Here is a 19,205-nt window from a genome sequence, read left to right on the forward strand (position 1 = left end):
TCAAACTCATTCTACTTCAATATATTGTTCTAACGGTGGTCATAATCCTTCTTAGAGTCTCTTATTTAAAGACAGTTTATAATGTTGCTAAAATTTTGATAAATATGGAGATCCAAAAAGTGTGATAGACTTCCTTTAATGAATAATACTTTTCTGGGAAAGCCAAAGGAAACAGTGATATTTTTTTTCCCTCAACTGACTGAATTGAAATTCTATCCATGCTGTGTCAGAGAGATTACTACACAGAGTGATTTCCTTCCAGCCTCTGTTGCTTTGGTTATCCATATTAAAATAACTACACATAGTGAATGTTGGATAGGCCACTAGGAAAAAAAAAACTGTAGAATATTTAGATTTCTTAACAGTTTAGAAGACACCTGGTAAAATTACTCATAAACATGTAGCAAAGTTCCAATAAGACTTTCTGGAAAATCTTCAATATTCTTTTTACAGAATTATATCAAAGTAGAGCTGACCATTCTAAACTACTGGCTGTGGCCTCCCTAAAATGTGCTATAAAGAAATGAAGTTAAATGGATGTAATTAAGGTATATGACACTAAAACTCTTTCTTCTCACAGCTTTTATATAGTGAGTGTTAGAAACTGAAGAATACTTACTAATTGAGATCACTTTTTTTAATGTTTTATAGTGTCCTGACTCAGCATGTAAGCAGGATTTATTAGCCTATCTTCAACGAATTGCCTTGTATTGCCATCAGCTTAATATCTGCAGCAAGGTGAAGGCAGAAGTACAGAATCTAGGAGGAGAGCTCATTGTGTCAGGGGTAAGCCGGGACTTGGGCTTCACAATTAAAGTTCCCACTGTTGTACTTCCAAGGCAAGCATTCTTGGCAACAGTACTGCTAAAAACACCAAACTACAGTGATTCATAGGGAGTTTTTTTTTTTAAATAAATGTTATCACCATTATTCCAGACCTTACAATAACTCACAAAGAGCAATTTGATTTTCCAATTACCCTGTGTTTATACTAGCCTTGTAAAATCTCCATTCTTCACAAGAAAACTAATTTCATAGTCTGGAAACTCATTGCCAAGCTGTGACTATTATAATTATTTGGAGCTTTTGTACATTTACTCATTGTGAGTCTACTTCCTTTGTTAGTCCTAGTAATTTTCACTCTCTGTTCAGGAGCCAGCCTCTCTATGTGTGGATTGTGTTCACATGTTAGAGATGATGAAAACAATAGGAATTCATTCATCAGGTTCCAATGCATACTAGGTTATCAGTAACCCTTGAAAGCCAGAAAATATTTGAATTTAATACAGGTTGATGTGCTGTTGCCAAAAACTAACATAGTTGTCAAACACTAACAATTATGTATTCTTTGCTTAATCACTCCAGTGTCTCCCTTAGTATCCAGTCCACTTTCATCGAACGTAAAGAAATAAGTTCAATTAATAGAAGCATTATGATTTCTTGGCAAGATTTCCAAATGTATGTGTTGAGGTTCTTCACCTTGGCTTTTCCTCCCTCAGTCCCTTTCTTTGAATATGAGATGCCATCTATTGTAAACTATTTGCGAATTCCAAAGCGTGGCTCTGCCACCTTTAGTTCTTTTCCCAGTCAACCATGATGCTACCATTTTAAGTGTGGCATTACCGGGAATATAACATGATCAAAATGGTGAATGCTTTATGAGAATCAGACTACTTGTGAAGCTCAATTCTTTACCAGGGTATTTTCAGAAATGTAGCAGTTTTACCATTCGATAAAAATATGTGGAAAAATCATTCTTGAACCCAAAGTCTTCAGGTTCAATATATTTGGCTTGCAGAAAACAGCTGGGAAAAGAGCTGATCTGGCTTGCATGGAGATGCCATCTGGAAAGCCCGTTCCATGCAGTCTCACCTAGAGTCCAATAAAATGGCTATTTTGTGCCTCTTCCCAAAGCATAGTCACCTCTTTGCATTTCCAAAATGATTCTGCTTCAACATTCTTCAACAACCAAGAGCAATCTGTCTTGCAATGTGTCCTTTCTGCCGAGTTGGTAATTACCAAGATTCTCTCTGCCAAGAAGTGATCAAAACATTGCATATCCCTTGCTTCCTTTCTTATCTTCAGACTCAATGGTATAGTCTCCCATACCATTCGGCTTTCATGTCCATCTGTTTATAGCACCCGTGGAACTGAGTGCTTTTTGTTTAGCTTGCCTTGTGTGCTTTCATTTGTCACTTTCCAAATCTTATTATTTACATGGATGCGCACAGCATCTTTGTGGATCTCAGACTCCACAACCTCATCTAGGCGGTATATTTGACTGGCAGAATTGCTCCCCATTATCCTCTCAGTACCCATTGTTCATCACTGCTTCCAGAGCCTCATTTCCATTGTCTTTTCCTCATTTAGATGTAGTCCAAACCATCACTGGCTTTTATCACTTGCACTGTTGGCATTTGTAGAGGTGTTTGAGATTGAGAACACCATCAAGAAGCCTGTTTCCTTCTTTGAATCTTACTGGCAAAGTTCATATATCCTTGCATGGGAGAAGGCTTCTTCTAGAGGAATGTTATAAAACTTTACAATAATTCTGAGTCAAATGCATTATAAAAGTTTTGCTATATATTGCTCAGTCATGGACCTGCTCTTGGCCTCCTCATTTTTTCAGAGCTTGATTGCTATTTGGTGCCATTCCTGCATCTGTAGTCTGCTGTCTTTGCCACTTCTGCCTCCATCTTATTCTTCATCCTCCTTCACTAATGGCCAATAGAGAAAAAAAAAAAAATCAATGTTTGTTTTGCAAAATAGCCACAAATGACTGCCTTCAAAGTTCTGAAAGAGTCAAGAATGTAAGACCCTATACACACAAACTTTCAATGATTTTGCCAAGAAAATGTGCCCATGCTTTGGGCCCCATTTATTTTGTTGTCTGGCATGACAAAGTTGCTACGTTTTTAAGGAAAAACTACAATAACATGCAATCAAAAAAAGAGAAATGCTTGAATCTTCCTTCCTTTTTCCCAATGTGTTTATGTACAAGGGATTCAAAGCTGTGACTTCTTCTCTGAAACCTATGAAAGCCCCCAGGAAGGTATATGTATTAGTAGTCAAAATTTCCCCTAAAACAAGAGATTTGGATAGATTATTTCCATTTTGGCAAGAAAAATGATTGGAATTTCAAAGCTGAGAGTTGTGTTTTTAGAGCCTTGTGCTAGCATGATGAACAAAATGCACATGTGCACAATTATATACCATGTCAGCATGTGTATGTTTTATGTGATTCTGTGTGTACAAACTGGGAAAGGCTTCTGTTGTATCTGCCATTGGCTTGAGAGGTGGGGCAGGAAGCTCATCAGGTCATGAGCAGGGGGACAATGGATACAAAATCTCTTGAGTCATGCTGGCAAGTTAGAGAAATAATGGAATTCTGGATATGTGCCTACATGTGCTCATTCACACAACTGCTATCTAAGAAGCACCATTAATTTTCTGGCTGGAGATTTGTTTTTAAAAGTTATTGGCTTAAATCTTTCTCACCAGCCAAAGTGCTGTACTTACTAAATCTTATATAGACGATGCATTGGTGAGCCAATTCAGCTTAAGCCATTTGTGTGGTTGCTAAGGGGGTCAATGGAAAAGAGAAAATTAAAAAAAAAACAAAAACAACAACAAAAAAACTAAAAGCTAACAGTGACGGAAATGCTAAGATGAAACTAGAAGAAACTTAAGTCCAGAAGATTAAATATCCATTAATTTATATACTGGCTTTATTTGCTTAGTGTTTATTTCTTTAATTTCTCAAGTCAGTTTACAGGCTTTTTGGAAAAAGAAATGTTCAAAGAAGAAAAGAAGAAAGAAAGAGAGGGAAGGTGGGACAGTAGGAGGGAAGAGTTGTGAAAGAAGGAAGAAAACAAAGGAAAGAGAAACTTAACTGTAGCATATTGTAAATTATTTTAGTGCAGGTAATATCCATTAAATGTGACAGCATTTATATTCATCATGGCAGAAAAGTTGAGCTATTTTTTCAAGTATGTAAACATATTTTGAATACAAGTTCGTTCCAGTGCTATGATGTGGATATTACCTGTATATTTGATTGTTGTGTTTTTAATTTTTATATGCTAGGTTTTAGAAGATTTAATGGATTCTCTTAAATTTTATTTTATTATTTTTTAATAAATTTATTTTTTATCAGTGTTCAATTTACCAACATACAGAATAACACCCGGTGCTCATCCCGTCAAGAGCCCCCCTAAGTGCCCGTCACCTATTCACCCCCACCCCCCGCCCTCCTCCCCTTCCACCACCCCTAGTTCATTTCCCAGAGTTAGGAGTCTTTATGTTCTGTCTCCCTTTCTGATATTATTTCCCACACATTTCTTCCCCCTTCCCTTATATTCCCTTTCACTATTATTTATATTCTCCAAATGAATGAGAACATATAATGTTTGTCCTTCTCTTAAATTTTAAAATGAAGATGTACATATAGATCTGGAGAAATAAACATTCCATAGCCTTTGATTATCTTTAGCTACTCTAACATTTATACTTCTGAATTTTTCTGAATGCGATTGGAAACACTAATATGGAATTTTAGAATGTAGAGTGCTAAACATCAAGCGTTTTCATAAATCTGAAAAATTCTACCTAATTATTTTTAAGAAGTTCAAATACATTAGAACAGTGAAGCCAGAATGCAATAGCAATTAACCCTACCTTGGACAGGAATTCAGTGTTTAGGTCAGAGATAGAAGGACACAGATTGTAAGTTATAGTTGACTCCCCATGAAAATCCCACACATTTTAATAGATTTTGTTGCATATCGGTGTCTTTTTCTCTTAACAAAATTTAGGAGCAGAGTTTGGAGGTGAGGAATGTTAGTTACATCCTCAGCCTGATTGATAGAGCCCTACTCTATCCCTGAAGGATTGAGTAACCTGCCCTACCTAATGTATAATTTTGTTCTTTGCCGTTTAAATCTCTCCTTTTCAAATTTGAATCCCTCTCAAGTGGATTATGGAGAGAAACTTGACAAAGTGAGCAAATATAATTTGTGACATTGGTAGGATTTGAATTGGTAAAGAGAAAATTGGAGAATAAACAGGTCAGTTATAGTCTTTATTGCCTATGTTTCAATCATTAAAATTTGGACTCAATTAAAATCAACATGAATACTCATAGTAATAAATGAAACTATTCATACAATACTATGAACTGATAATGGTCAAATCAATCCTACCTGACTATGGCATATAATCAAAGATACATATGTGCATATACACAAACATAAACATGCAGCAAATATACATGATTTGATATTTACTCCTTTACCACCTGAATAAGCAGTAATCAGGAACTGAACAAGTGGTTGACAACTGTGACATATCTGATCCAATACAATTCAGGGAAAAGAAAATATGGGAATTATTTGTATAATGCTATATGTATATTTTAAAATATATATTATGGATTTTATTTTATACATTTATATTACATATTTTTAACTATTTATTTTAAAATGTGATTTATTGAGATGAGAATTGCATTTTATTTGAAAAGTTCTGTATTTATAAAAAATAGTGTCAGTATTTTGTAGTGGACTGACGCAGTCATTGAAACAAGCATTGTACTTGTATAGCCTTGTACTTTTGTACAACTTGTACCCTTTTATTGGGAAAGAGTCTTTTTTTAATATACACTCTGATTCTGTCTATTGTTAAATCTTGATTATCTCTACTGATCAGTGTAGTAGTAATGGAAAGAAATCTAAATTATTAGCTATTTCAATTTGGATCTGGAATGCATTTCTATGCTTCATGTGAACAAAAGAGTACATATTCAGGAAATTAGCAGGAGTTCCAAAGAATTTTCTCCAGCTTTTCCAGAGTCATTAAGTATTTGGGTATAACAGACTTCATGAACTATAGAACAGTAGGAGAGTCTAGATCTACAGAGAGTAAGACCAAAGCTTCAGATTACAAATCTGGATGGAAGAATGGTAGAAAGACTCTGTAACAGTAAGAAAATTAAATAAGTATCTATCATTAGCAGAATGGCTATAGTTCTTTGCATATACTTTACTAGTAAGATGGGTTGCTGAATAATTCTGTCTTTCTCCAAAAAGCCTAGCCCTCCCAATCTGTTATGGCAGTAAAATAATAACCATTTAATTTCTGATTCCCGCATTAAGTCTTCCTTAGTTACATTTATATCAGCACACATGGTCATTGATTTTTACACAACCCAAATTAGGCAAACTTTCAGGAAAAAATAGCCCTTAAGTGATTTTTCAGAGCAAATTCATTCTTCCAGTGTTATAAAAGTGATATTTAACAAACTCAAGGCATTACATGTGGAAGAAATGGAAAAATGGGGATTTTTATAAGAAAAGTGAAAATCTCCTTGGGTGCCAAGCATCGTAGGAAGTTTTGAGACTAGTGTACCACACTTGTCAAGTGTCTCCCTGAATTTAAATAGTCTTGTTCAAAGGAGAATGGTATATTGCTCTGTTAAAAGAAGTAGCTCTTAAGTTACATACTCAGTGATTATGACCCTAACATTATCAATTCGATCTACTTATTGAAAAAATAAATCAGGTTTTCACTGACGAAATTACACCAGTTGGTTATCTGATTTGTTTTATGCATAGAAAAAGACTTTATATTCTAATGCTCTCATTTTAAAATAAGACGACAGACTCTTTGTGGCTAAGCTGGAGCATGAACCAAGCAAAGAACTCTTTTTACCTTAAGTAAAGACATGGGTTGACCTAACTTGGATTTACTTGATGAATTGATTTGATTGCATCACCTGAGCTTGTAAACGGAGATATTTCTCTTTTAGTTTGAGGGGATTCATTATTACTCATCAGAGTAGAAGTGGCTAGTGGCTTTATGAAGAGTGACTCTGCCTTAGAAAGGTCAGTGCCATTACTTGTCCTTCAGTCAGTGTACTTTCATTCCTTTAGGTTTTAGAAGCTATTCAAGATTTGAAAGCCTTGAATTAAAAAGGCGGCAAATAATTCACACCTTAATCTAGTAGCAAGATTTCAGTTAATATTCAGTTAATTTGATGTTTTAGATTTCAGTTAATATTCAGACCATTATTTGGCAGCCAATGATGAGTAATATTTTATGAAAACTTGGAAATTAGACACATGGAGGTACCTGGTTAAGGGAAACTAATTGTGCATTTCTTTTGGTGTCTGTGCAACACAGGAAAACCTGTTGAAGAAGTACTGATTTATAACATTTTCCCATGAGACACATTCTGATTTTGAGATAGTTTGCTATAATTGATTTCATTCTAAACTGTTCTTTCTTTATTAATATATTTTAAATCATGTCTATAGTAGTGCCTTAGGCACTGTCTCTTCATTTTTAACTAGTTGTGGATATGTAAGAATAAATCCAGATAATACATATTCCCTTAAATTGAATCAAATAATTATGGGAATCCACAGTGTTAGGTAAAATAATGTTATTTATAAGCAGTATCTATAATTTAATTTGATTTCTGATTTTCTTGTGTACACGTGGATTTGTCAGCTCTAGTCAAGAAATACGTTATTTTGAATTGGTTACCTAAATTCATTGTGATTTTTTTTTTTCATGTTCCTACTTGGATATACCTCAGGAATTCCTGGGTTGGAAGAAAAAGTTGGAAGAAAAAGCAGCTAAAATGTGAATAAACTAATACAGGATATATAAATAAGAGAAGATGAATATTAAAATATACCCTAAATATTATCTGGCATCTCATTACTGATTTTGCACAATTTTCTATTACCTCAGATGATTCAAAATAAAGGAAATTAAGAGACTGCATAGCAAAATTGAGGCAGGATTTTATGTTTAGTATTAGACTTGATAAAATTTTGACAACCCTATCTTTCTAGAAAAGCATTAGCATTTTCATATCTTGTTCCTAACTTCTAGTGATAAGCTAACAATCAGGGCTTCAAAGAGTTGTACTTCCAGTTCACATAAGGATATTTTCTGATTCATTGAACAACATTTCTAGGGTGTTTCAACTACTTAAAAGGCACAGTGCTAAATATTGGTTTGGTGAAGGTATTCAAAGTCCTTTATCTCTAATAACTAATAATTTCCATGAAGAGGATAAATCTTTCTGTACATTGTGAATTTGTTAAATTGTGTGGTCCATTGGGTTTTCCTTTTTTGATTTAGTTTCTCATCTTCCTGTTTAACATTCTCAGCAAAAATAGTAGGGTATCTGTTGATGGCTATCTCTGTGTATTAACTGTTGTTCTTGGTTTACTATATTCTAGAAATAAAAATGTGTTTAACTTACTATTTTCTCCATTCTGTTCCTACAGATTATTTTGCCAAATGCTTTCTCCAGCTTAATTTAAATGATTTATAAAATGTGGCTTTTATCACAGCCCTTAGGAGAGAAATATGTGCCATGTTATGGCCCATGTATCTCACAAATAGGAAAGACTTCTGGATGGGCAGTGTGTAGTTTTCTTAGCTCGGATTTCTATTACTGCTTCAGGACATATTGTCTTACTCTATCTTGAACAGTCATTTTCTTTGTGGGCAATAAATATATTTCAAATATTTCATCCTAACCCAATTTTCTTGAAGGCAAGCTTACTTAATTTAGACTTTAATCTTTTCTTTCATCATCAATACCGTATCTTATTTTATTGCTTTTCTCTGAATACCTTCATCTGTGCAGATGCCTTGCTGATAATGAACTTGACTGGAGCTCTGGCTAGATCTTCTATCAAATCTGCACAATCTATATCTTGACCTCTTTCATCCATTTCCTTTTGCGAATCTATTTCTCAACTTAGAGAAGTTCCTGGAGAAGTTCCAGTTAGCGTCGTCTTATAAGAACCATGTACTCTTTTAAGTCCAAGGTTCTGTGTGTGAGACACTATCATAAAACAAACTCAAAATAGAATCTCTTTATCTAGAAACTCCCAGTTCAAATCTGTTGCTATCAAAATTATTTGGATTCTCTCTTGCTGAGATAATTCTCTTCGATAATAACAGCTTGGTCAGACTGCATGCCAACTGCCTGATCATGTCTTCCACAATGAATTACTTTATAAATACACCTCCAGATTATTCTTTTGAAATGTACAAATTATTCCACCTGACTTTTCTTGATCTTTTGCACTAAGTTAAGTAAAAACACTTTTCAACAAGCAAAATTTTGAAATCAACCCTACATCCATCTCTGATCAGAATGAAGTTATAATCACGACTTCATGATTGAAGGGCAATAATGGGGTCTCTTGACTGAAATCCTACAACCACTTCATACCTTGTCTTGAAAGGCTAACTCATCCATTTATGTGATATCATAGAAAGTATGCTTCAAATTCATAATTGTAGTGACACTTAGCTTTCATAAACAATGTCAAGAGGCTAGATCCTAAGAAGAGTTGGAAATTATCTGATCTTGGCATTGCATTCTGTGTCAAAGAAATTTTTTAACTAATATAACTAAAGACATTATTACAATCAATCATACTAAATTCACCTAAAACGTCAGCACAGTTCACCACTCTGCATCCTTTTGATGCAGCCTAGTTTTGCATTGGGTTCCTGAAGTCATGCTCCATTTCCAAATAAGTAATAGATAATAAGAAATATCAATAGATATGAGTCTAGTTTTATTTCGGTATTTAAAAAACATTTAACTCCATTTTTATTCTGATAACATTGGCAGATGTGCCTTCTTTGTTGGGTAGTAAAATTTTTAAGGTGTTTATTGGATGAATGAATAATTACCATTAGTAATCTTAAAATAATCTTTAAATTTTGCATGAAAGGTGAGATGAAACAAATAAGTTTCTAATACATAATAATCATTTTTGAAACTGAGAATTATGGTAAATGAATAGCACATTCCCTATAATGGGAAAGTCAGAAGATGCCTGCTTTCTAAAACAAATGGTATTATTTATAATAATAAAAGCATAAAAAAGCAAGGATAAGCCAACTAGTCAATGATCCAATAGGTAAAAATAGGGCCTCATATGCCAATTGTGAAAACTCATACAAAAAAGCTGTTGAATACAGAATTTGAACTTAGGTTTAGAATTACTGAAAACAGAAATACAATAATACAGTGAGGGAAACATGCAGAGTTATCATTGCTTCCTCTAATAAGTATAGAAAACATTAAGTGTAAGAAAAATTCCCTTTTTTTTCATAAATGTCAGATTTTTTTCTTTTCTATTGTCTTTAATTCTCTAAAGACATTTTTTTTAAATGTCTAGCATTTATTTTAAAGTAAAACATGTGAGTGATGTTGCCAAATCCATTATCAGTTTGAATTTAGTAGCACCTGTGTTTCAAAATGCTCCCTATCTGCCTATTTTGCTTAACTTTTAAATTGTGATTATTTAATATGCTTACATATTTAGTGAGCTAAGAATGGCAGGACTAAAAATAGAATTATATTTTCTTAAAACATAAAAAAATTGAATAAAGAATATTGTTTATCTGCATATAGAAACAAGTTTTGGGCTTACCCATTTATGATGCCATGAAATGTAAGCTATTACTTATACTAAAATATTTTCTGTGGCATGAGTGGGTTTCGATTTTCATATATTCCACTGGGCAGATAAAGATCTGGCTTCCATGTGGATGGTTTCAGGACTTACCTACTTTTCAATATCACCCCTTTCTTTTGTTTTGTTACTACCCACTTGACAACTTTGAGTAATTCATAGTTTGTAACTCTAAATCTCCATTAAAAAAAGACCTTAGTGTTCTCCATATTATTCTCTCACCTTGCCTGCTTTCCCCCTCCTCCCAAAATGGACTCAGAGGTTAAATTAAGCTATAACTATATGACTATAACTTCACTGCATGTGACACAAATCCTTGGTCAGTTAGCATCACTGGGTCACTAAAACTTGACCTCTGACAGTGGCAGTGTAGGGACCTTATGGTTACAGAAATCTTCCCATTTGATTTTCCTCGAGTTTTGAAGGTGGGCTTTGATTAACCCATTTACATACATGTTATATTCAGTACACACAGAAAAACTGGTCAACATTGACAGTAATATTTTGTGCTAAAGATAACATTTTCAGAAGTAGAGATAGGCATTGGTTATTGGCTTATCTTTTAAAATGTGCCTGTCACACAGCCCCTCCTTGGGTACAAAAAGGAAGAGTAAAAAGAGTTGCAGTTGTAGCAACAATGAATACATTAGTTCTTCAGTGATTCCATGAACGAGGTAAGTATCCTTTTAGTACCATGTACTGGCTGGAGATGCAGAGGCCAAGGGCTTGATGAAGGTCACACAGCAGGGCAATGGAACTTCCAAGAAAGACATCTGAGATTCCCCACATACTGTTCCAGGCTTTAAGAGCTGCAGCCCTTGCTTTCTCTCTTGGTGATCTTCAATGCTTTAAATAGGGGTTTCACACCCCCTTGAATCTCCCCACCATGATTGTCCCCACCAATGCCTGACAGGGCACGGTGCTTCTTCATTCTCCTTCTCCCAGATGGTCCATTTATCTGTTCAAGATAGCCAATGAGGAATTCATATGCCCGGGCTGCTTAATATCATGATGCCCACCCATATCTCTTTCAGCACCTAATTCCTTCATATGCCTCTTTCTCCCAATGACCCACTCCCTCTTCCACTTCCCTAATCCCTTCCCAATAGGGTACGTTTTTTTTTTTTTTTCTCTTGCTCTCTCTCTCACTCACTCTTTTCTGTATCTCTCGGAAATCAGACAGGAGTTCAGAGCACTTTCACTACCTTTTATGAGGTAGATTGTGATGTCATAGATGGGGGCAGGGCTAGTCAACTTTCTACCCACCTCCCAACCTGTGCTGAGGGAGCTCCGATCGGGAGTGGAAGCAGTGATTCCTCCATGGTGAGTAACTTTGCTTTCTGATGTAATCTGTCTCATTGTAAACATTAATTTTGAAAGCAGGTGGGTGGGGATTCAAAGACATAAAGATGTGACCACTCAAGTCTTCTTTACTACTATTAACCAACTTTGAGTAAAGGATCAACTTATGTATTCTTTGTATGAGTTGAGAATTCCACAGGACTGATATACATTCTTCAAGCATGATCTAAACTTGAGAAGTAGAAATGGTATTTCATTCCTTTATTTCTTAGTCTTTCTTCCCATTGGGACTGAAAGTCATTGCATATGTGGAATGAATCCATTCTGTAGTCCTTTGATGAGCTTCTTTAAGGAAGGCTAGTTAAGAGAATGTATTCTTCATTTGAAAGATTACAGAGTCACAAAATATCCTTTTTTGATGTTGGCTGAGAGAATCAGTCTGCTCTTTTAAAATTGTTGGGTAAAATTGTGAAGAAACCGATGCATAAAGAATTAACAAACTTGGTTTTGATGTAAACAGATGCAAGCTTTGTAATGTAAAGGTGCAGCTATTTCAAGGTGTCACAACCAGACTTGCTACCATTTTGTTGATGTTGCATGTCATCTCTGATCCTGTTTTGTAAGATTTTTTTCATAGTTAAGAGCTGTGAAATGTCACTGTTCTTTGTTTCATTTGGGTTTCTATAATAATGATTAATTTTTTTGTATGCCTTAGTGTTTAGAAAGAAAAGATCAACTGGAGTGAGAAATTTCCCTCCAGTTTACTTGTTTCCTCCAGGGTGTCTATTAAAACTGTCAAGATGTCAGCTTATATATAAAAGGGCAAAGGAGGTTCATGGAGGAGGTTAAGTCTTTAAAGGATGTTGAAGCATCAGTATGGGTACTTCTAAAAGGGTTTGACCATCAGAATGTGAGACCCTCTTTGTTTTCATGGGGTGGGATAAAAGCTTCTTGATGTGGGTCATGGGTATTAGGAAATATGTTAAGAGGATATCATTCATTTTTTTTTTTTCAAAGAATACATCCCTAGTTAACTAACTATGTTTGGAAATTGGTGTGGGAAAATTGGAGGCAGTTTAAAAGGAAGTGCCCTTTTCCATCATTAGCTTTTCTGTTATGTGTAGACCTTCTCTCCCTCCTGCCCCGCTAAGTTATGCATTCTTAGAACTCAAAAGCATGAGAGATAATCCTGTTCTTTTCATTACCTGGGATGGAGTAGCATGACAAATTCTGAAGTGATATTTCCACCTATGCTTTCTAACCTGAAGTGACTCTTGGTAGAGATTTCAGGTACAATATTGGAAGATAGGGCCATAATTGGTCAGTAGGAAGATTTAAGTGATAATCACCTGTAATCAACTTAATATTGCAATGCGGGTAACAACACCAAAGTCTTACATGTTAGGTTATTTCTCTCAAGTCTTTGGCCCACATTCCTTTAAAAATACTTGCCCCCTCAAACCCAGGTAGAAGGAAACTTCCAGTGCCAGAAAAATCTAATGTCTAACTATAGCTCAAGTTTTTAATGTCTTTTATCAACCCCTCATACAGCTGCCAGGTAAGAAATGCTCATATTTTACAAACCCTTGGAATACAATCATCTTTAACTTCGTGAGTTAAGAACAGTTGTGTTGTACACTTGTGCAAATTCAGAGAGTCTATCATGGAATGCATTGTGCATGCACTTGTTTATCTTCATGTGCATGTTTCGTTTATAGTGGTGTTCATATTTTAATCCATTTGTATGTATTAAAATTCTAATTTAAAAATAATACTACATATTGTGCTGTAAATAAAGCAATGAAGTGTAACAGAAGTTGAATTAATCTGGGGTCTTAACACTGGTAATAAAAGCTCCATTTCTGTCATTGACTAATAAGGTAACTGAAAGAAAATTACTTAGATCTCTGGCCTCAGTGTTTTCATTGTAAAGTTGTGATTGATGATCTACAAGATATATCCTGAAGTACTCTGCTCTAAAACTGTATGGTTTTATAATATATTTTTCAAAGAAATTGCTTATGGGAAAAAAGACTGACTAGGTAATGAGACATTGTTTTAATATGAGACATAGCATTTCTATAGACCAGAAAGAAAGTTTCAGTCCAAAGTAGGTTTTAGAATGTACCCTATATTTGATATAGTGTTATTTGGTTAACAAGTGGGCTCTATTCTTTTAAATGGACAATGTCAAACATGTGATAGTTGTTAGCTATGTGTTGATTTGGAAGATTGATTTTTTTTTTTTTAGCTCCATACTTTTGTTCTGATTATTTGAGATTAAAAAAATCTTTATCTACTAGGTAAATGGATGGATTTAGGCATCATTGGGACTTTAAAATTAAAAGTTACTTATGCAGAATTGTAGAAATTCCTTTGTGGTATTGGTATGAATTTATGAGTAGGAAATTGGTGGGTACTAAGGAATGTGTTATAGGGGTTGAAACACATGTATGGCCTGGCTCCTGCTCTGATGAATGTGCAAACTTTTGGGGTACCTAGACACGTGCCAAGTGTCAACTTGGAGGTGAAGCCAATACATGTCTAAGAACTAAGATGTGACCCTGTACTGTTGGGTAGACTGGATTGTACTAGGAAGGCTTTCTGAGAAGCTGAGAGTCTTCAATCACTTGGAACGCAGTGATTTAGATTTGTGTTGTTGCACAACACACAGGTTATCAAGACCATGGAATTGTAAATCTTGCAGAGGAGGTATTATGTTTAGATATGTCATGTATCAAAGCCACATGTCAAAATATTTGCATATGATCCAGCTCCATACTTTCCCTGAGTCCATTCCACTCAATCATATGGTGACTTTACAATATATGATACTTGCTTAGAAGAGTTGAGGAGGCTGCAAGTGAGTGTAGTGCAAAGATTATTTATTAAGATATAATCAGGTAGCCATTTTCTCAGTTATACAAAAGGTCATATCATCACTCATATCCACAACTGCAGAAGAAAAATAAAAGGAAGGAATTAGGGACAAGAGACTCTAGCTTCGAGACATTCTGATATTCTGACAAAAATGGAAAGGGATTATATTACCACTGACACATTTAGAAATATTAATGGCCATAAAGAAATGTCCATAAGCTAGAGAATCCACATAAGCAGGACAATTTTCCAAAGCAAACCAAAAGTTCTCTATGTACTGAGCAGGAGACTGCTGTCAAACAGCCAACGTTGGGAAGGTTTAAACACTAAAACTGCACATGATTATTATGCAAGTCTCCTTCCCCAATGCACTTGGAAAAAGGGTATTCATTTGGGCATTATTTGCCCACTTTGACAATGAAGCATGCTTATCTTTGAAAGCTTCTCTAGTACTGTAAATTCACAGATGATTTACAGTGTATACTTTACATCACTTAGCACTGTTTGTTGTATTTCCTGCCATCCAAATTCCTTCTAAGTTACTACTTTGGCTTTTCTAATAGGTTGGAATTCCATGAATAGAATCATCTATCCCAGATTTTAAAGACTTAGTTTACATTATCCAGTGAAATATTTCTTAATTTCCTATTGAGACATAAAAATCCATTTCTAGAATATACCATCTCAGAAAATCACTGCCAAAGCAGTTTATATATATGGGAATGATGAAATAGCATGTTCAGTTTGTGTTCTCTTAGAAATAATTTTCCCCCCAAAAAAGTTCAAGTAGGACTTAGATACAATTTTGCCAAACAGTATAAATTATTAAAAGAATTTGAGATACTGGAAATTTGTCTCAAAAGAACAATAACAAAGGATGACACCTATTCCCTCTATCATCCTAAATATCTCTAGAGGTATCAGTTAGATTATAATTCAACAAATGTTTATTGGGTAAATAATATGTGATATTTACTGTCCTATGAATGGCATGGAATTAATGTGGAAAACAGACCCATAATCAATAACCACAACAGTAATTATAAATTAAAATAATCACTGTAACAGAAATATATATAAAATGATATGGGCATTCCTAAAGAGAAGGTAACTTCATAAAGGGGGTAATATATTTTTGAACCTTCATGGATACATAGATAAAAGTTTTCCAGGTAGAAGAGAAGAGAAAAGATTAGCTCAGGAGAGAAACAGAATGTCCATAGTTTTAAGGTATAGGTGTATTTTTGCTGATTGGACTTGAAGATGTCAGAAATGTGTAGAAAGATGAAGAAAAGTAAAAAGTAGAGTTAAGTAAAAAAGTGGGGTATAGATATCAAAGACATTTTTCCGACCCATTCTGATTTTAATGAGAGTTTCTCAACTTGGTCAAAGGACCATCTGCATACCAAACCCATCAAGTGGTGGGAGGAGACTGCTAAAATGCAGAACTGTTGCTAAAATGAAGGCCTGTTAAATCAGGATTGTAAGGAGCACATTCTTAGAATCTGTAACTACCCCATTGGACCCCCAAGTTTCAGAATCTATCCAACAAAACTGACTCATTATGTTTCTGTGTTCTTAGAAAAAATGTTTCAGAGAAAAATTAAAATATTAAGAATAAAAGACTTAGGAAAATGGTATTTAAAGGTAGTATTAGAATGTTTTTGAGAAAATTGGCTTAAGTTTTGATTAAGCATAAAAACTTTCCTAGAATGGTGATTATTAAGTGTAAATAATCATCAAGTGATGCTATTACATCTCCTTGAAGGAAAGGCATGATATTATCAACATTTAAGAGACCATCTTTTATCTTTCATTTCTATGCTCCAATATAAGGAGTTAATGAAGTTCATTCAGGGCTAAGTTGTTTTAACACAGTCCAGAGCAATATTTATTTCTGAGTGGTATTTTTGGTATTTGACTGCTTTTACATTTTAATTAGGGGAACTTCATTGAAAGAGAAATGTTTAAATTAGCATTACCATCATGACTGGAGAAATTAAACATCCATGCCGATATACAGCCTAATCTCTATGGTCTATATTGAAAAATATGAATATCTAGCTATATGTTTAAATCAATAATCATTGGGGAGTACTTTTTTTCCCCATTTTTTTTTCCTCATGAACAACAGCTATTATCTTCTACCCATCAGTCTGTGTAAAAGTTACATAGTGTTCAAAGATGCAAGAAAGGCACTAGAGAGGTATTTTACATTTAACTAAGACATGAGAATGAACCTTGATCTGGAAGAAGGTGACCCTCAGATCAAAGCAAGGAAAATTGATTATAGATTTAACTCCCTGTTTTTCACACAGTCCTCCTGTTTCAGATTGCTAGAATCTTCTATATTTTTTTGAGAATTTTGTTTAGAACTTGCTTTTTTCTCTATATTCACCTCTGTGTAGATAATCGCAGTAATTGCTATGGCAGAGATGGTAATCTTGTCACATACTAGAAGCTGACTGGTAAAATGCTAGCGCCTGCCATTAATTGAGCGAAGCGATTTTGGTATGGTGACCTAAAGATCTTTTCTTAAAAATTCGTGTGTGTGTGTGTGCGTGCATGTGTGTGTGTATTTTTAAACTAAGGATATATAGCTCTGTTACTGGGTTTATCACACCAGCCCAGGCAAATATAACCTTGAGTGGTACATAAAGATGTTCCAGGCAAAATTATTTACCTAAATAAGGCCTTGCATTTTACATGAATAAAAGTCAAGTAGAGAACAATAACAGCCACATGTTTTTGATGTCAGATATTTGAAAAATAAGTTAGAGTACACCATGTTCTCTTAAGGTAGATACTAAAATTATAAGCAATGTATTGCTGTTAGATGTGAATTTGGAAACCAACTCTTTTACAATTTGGGTGATAATGAGCAACATTCCTAATCTGAGCTTTTGGTTTTGCTTTATAAATTAGAATAGCAATACAATTAGAGGGACAATAGGACAATTGCATCTAGTAAATAACATTACTATATTAGCTAAGATAAAATGAGGACTCAGTACGTTCCAGGCACTGTGCTAAGTATTTTAAATACACTATGCAATGTTTTTAACAGTTATCCTTTGGAGGAAACACTGTCATCACCATTAAAAATATTAGGAAAATGAGGCTCAGGGAATTGAAGTAACTTCCTAGAGGTCACAAGTTAGTCATTGACATACTGTAGTGCTTTCCAAGAAGCCTCCCTTGACATTCTTCCCCAGCATGGTATGTTTTCTCTGTCATTCCTAGTAGGCTACTGCAATATAAGAACTTATTTAATGATATGTCTCCTAAGTACCCTGTGAGCTCCATAAGGGTAGGTAATGTGTCTGAATGTTGAATTTTTCCCTGTTCCCTTGCAAATAAGCACGTAATGTGTATTTAATACATCAGCTTCCTTTTTTTTTTTTTCTAGCTTACTTAATTCTTTTGTAACTTAGTTAAATTTTCTAGTACATTACATAGACTTTTTTAAGATTATGGTATAGAAACATATAAAACTTCTTCCAAAATAGCTGAATTAATAATTTATTTTTAAAAGGATTTGAAAGTAAGGACCACTGTGAGAGTTCATTTCATTTGCTTTCCCACATGAAGGTTATGATACATTAACATGTTAATTATATCTAGATGTGAAATACTGTTTTAATTAACTATCATAAATTAATGCCTGATAATAGTATTAACAATCTGTAAGGTCTTTCACATGTTTTAATTAGATATAGATTCAGATCCATATGATAAAACCTCCAAATAGAGAGTCATTTTCCCGTCATATAAACTAAATCTATATATAGTTCAGGGCCAAAATAGGGAACTTAGAATCATCAGAAACCCAGAATCCTTCTGATTTATGGTCTGCTCTACTTAAGATGGGACTTCTACTTTCAAGTTCATCTTTTGGTTCAAGGTGACTGCTTGTGCTCCTTTTATCTTCCATAGAGGAAGAAGTGAGAGGGCAAAATGATGTGCTTCCTAGCAAAATGATGTGCTTCCTAGCTGTGTTAGCATCTTTAGGGGATTTCCTAGGAACACCAGTCCCCCTACTCCAACAGCTTCTGTTTATATCATAAGAGGAACCTGAAAAAATGGGAGAGTTAGGCATGAAGTAGTAGTTCTTACCCATTTATACCCTCCATTAAATGGAACACAAATAGAATTCTGACTTTCAGTAGTTGCTTTGTGATCTTGGGCAAGTTGCTTGACTTCACCGAGTCCCATTTTTCTTAACTGCAAAGTGAGAATGATATCAGTATCTACTTCATTGTGTTAGAATTAAATAGGTTCATGTATGTCACACACTTACAGTACAGAATGGAGAAGTACTAAATAAATAGGTAGCTAATTTTATTTTTCCTTATCTTGTCTCTCTTGAAATATGATATTCTTGTTGGTGATGTAGGTGCCTCTTGTTTTATTTCATCATGTCTACTCCAATTAACCATTGGGTGTACAGTAGTGAATATAACCAGCCAAAGTCTGTACCCTTATAGAGAGATTCCATTAGTTTGT

The 19,205-nt window shown here is 34.5% G+C and overlaps 1 protein-coding gene and 1 long non-coding RNA gene across 11 annotated transcripts in view; one reads left to right on the top strand and one right to left on the bottom strand.

Annotated features, from left to right (window-relative positions):
- The window catches only part of CTNNA2 (catenin alpha 2), a 1,080,823-nt gene that overhangs the window by 1,039,582 nt on the left and 22,036 nt on the right, over nt 1-19,205 (top strand). For 8 of the 10 annotated variants that reach the window (XM_077843060.1, XM_077843058.1, XM_077843061.1 and 5 more), the window contains 2 exons: nt 652-786; nt 11,697-11,840. In XM_077843060.1, coding sequence (XP_077699186.1) covers nt 652-786; nt 11,697-11,840 — 279 coding nt within the window. The remainder of the gene's footprint in view (nt 1-651; nt 787-11,696; nt 11,841-19,205) is intronic. The other 2 variants (XM_077843063.1, XM_077843064.1) reach the window with 1 other exon arrangement.
- LOC144280730 (uncharacterized) lies at nt 9,610-11,740 on the bottom strand. The gene is made up of 2 exons (XR_013349149.1): nt 11,671-11,740; nt 9,610-11,475 (listed from the first exon to the last, which is right to left on the bottom strand). It is a non-coding gene; the product is annotated as an uncharacterized LOC144280730 (long non-coding RNA).

The sequence above is a fragment of the Canis aureus genome, chromosome 12, assembly GCF_053574225.1.
Source record: "Canis aureus isolate CA01 chromosome 12, VMU_Caureus_v.1.0, whole genome shotgun sequence".
NCBI classification, from domain to species: domain Eukaryota; kingdom Metazoa; phylum Chordata; class Mammalia; order Carnivora; family Canidae; genus Canis; species Canis aureus.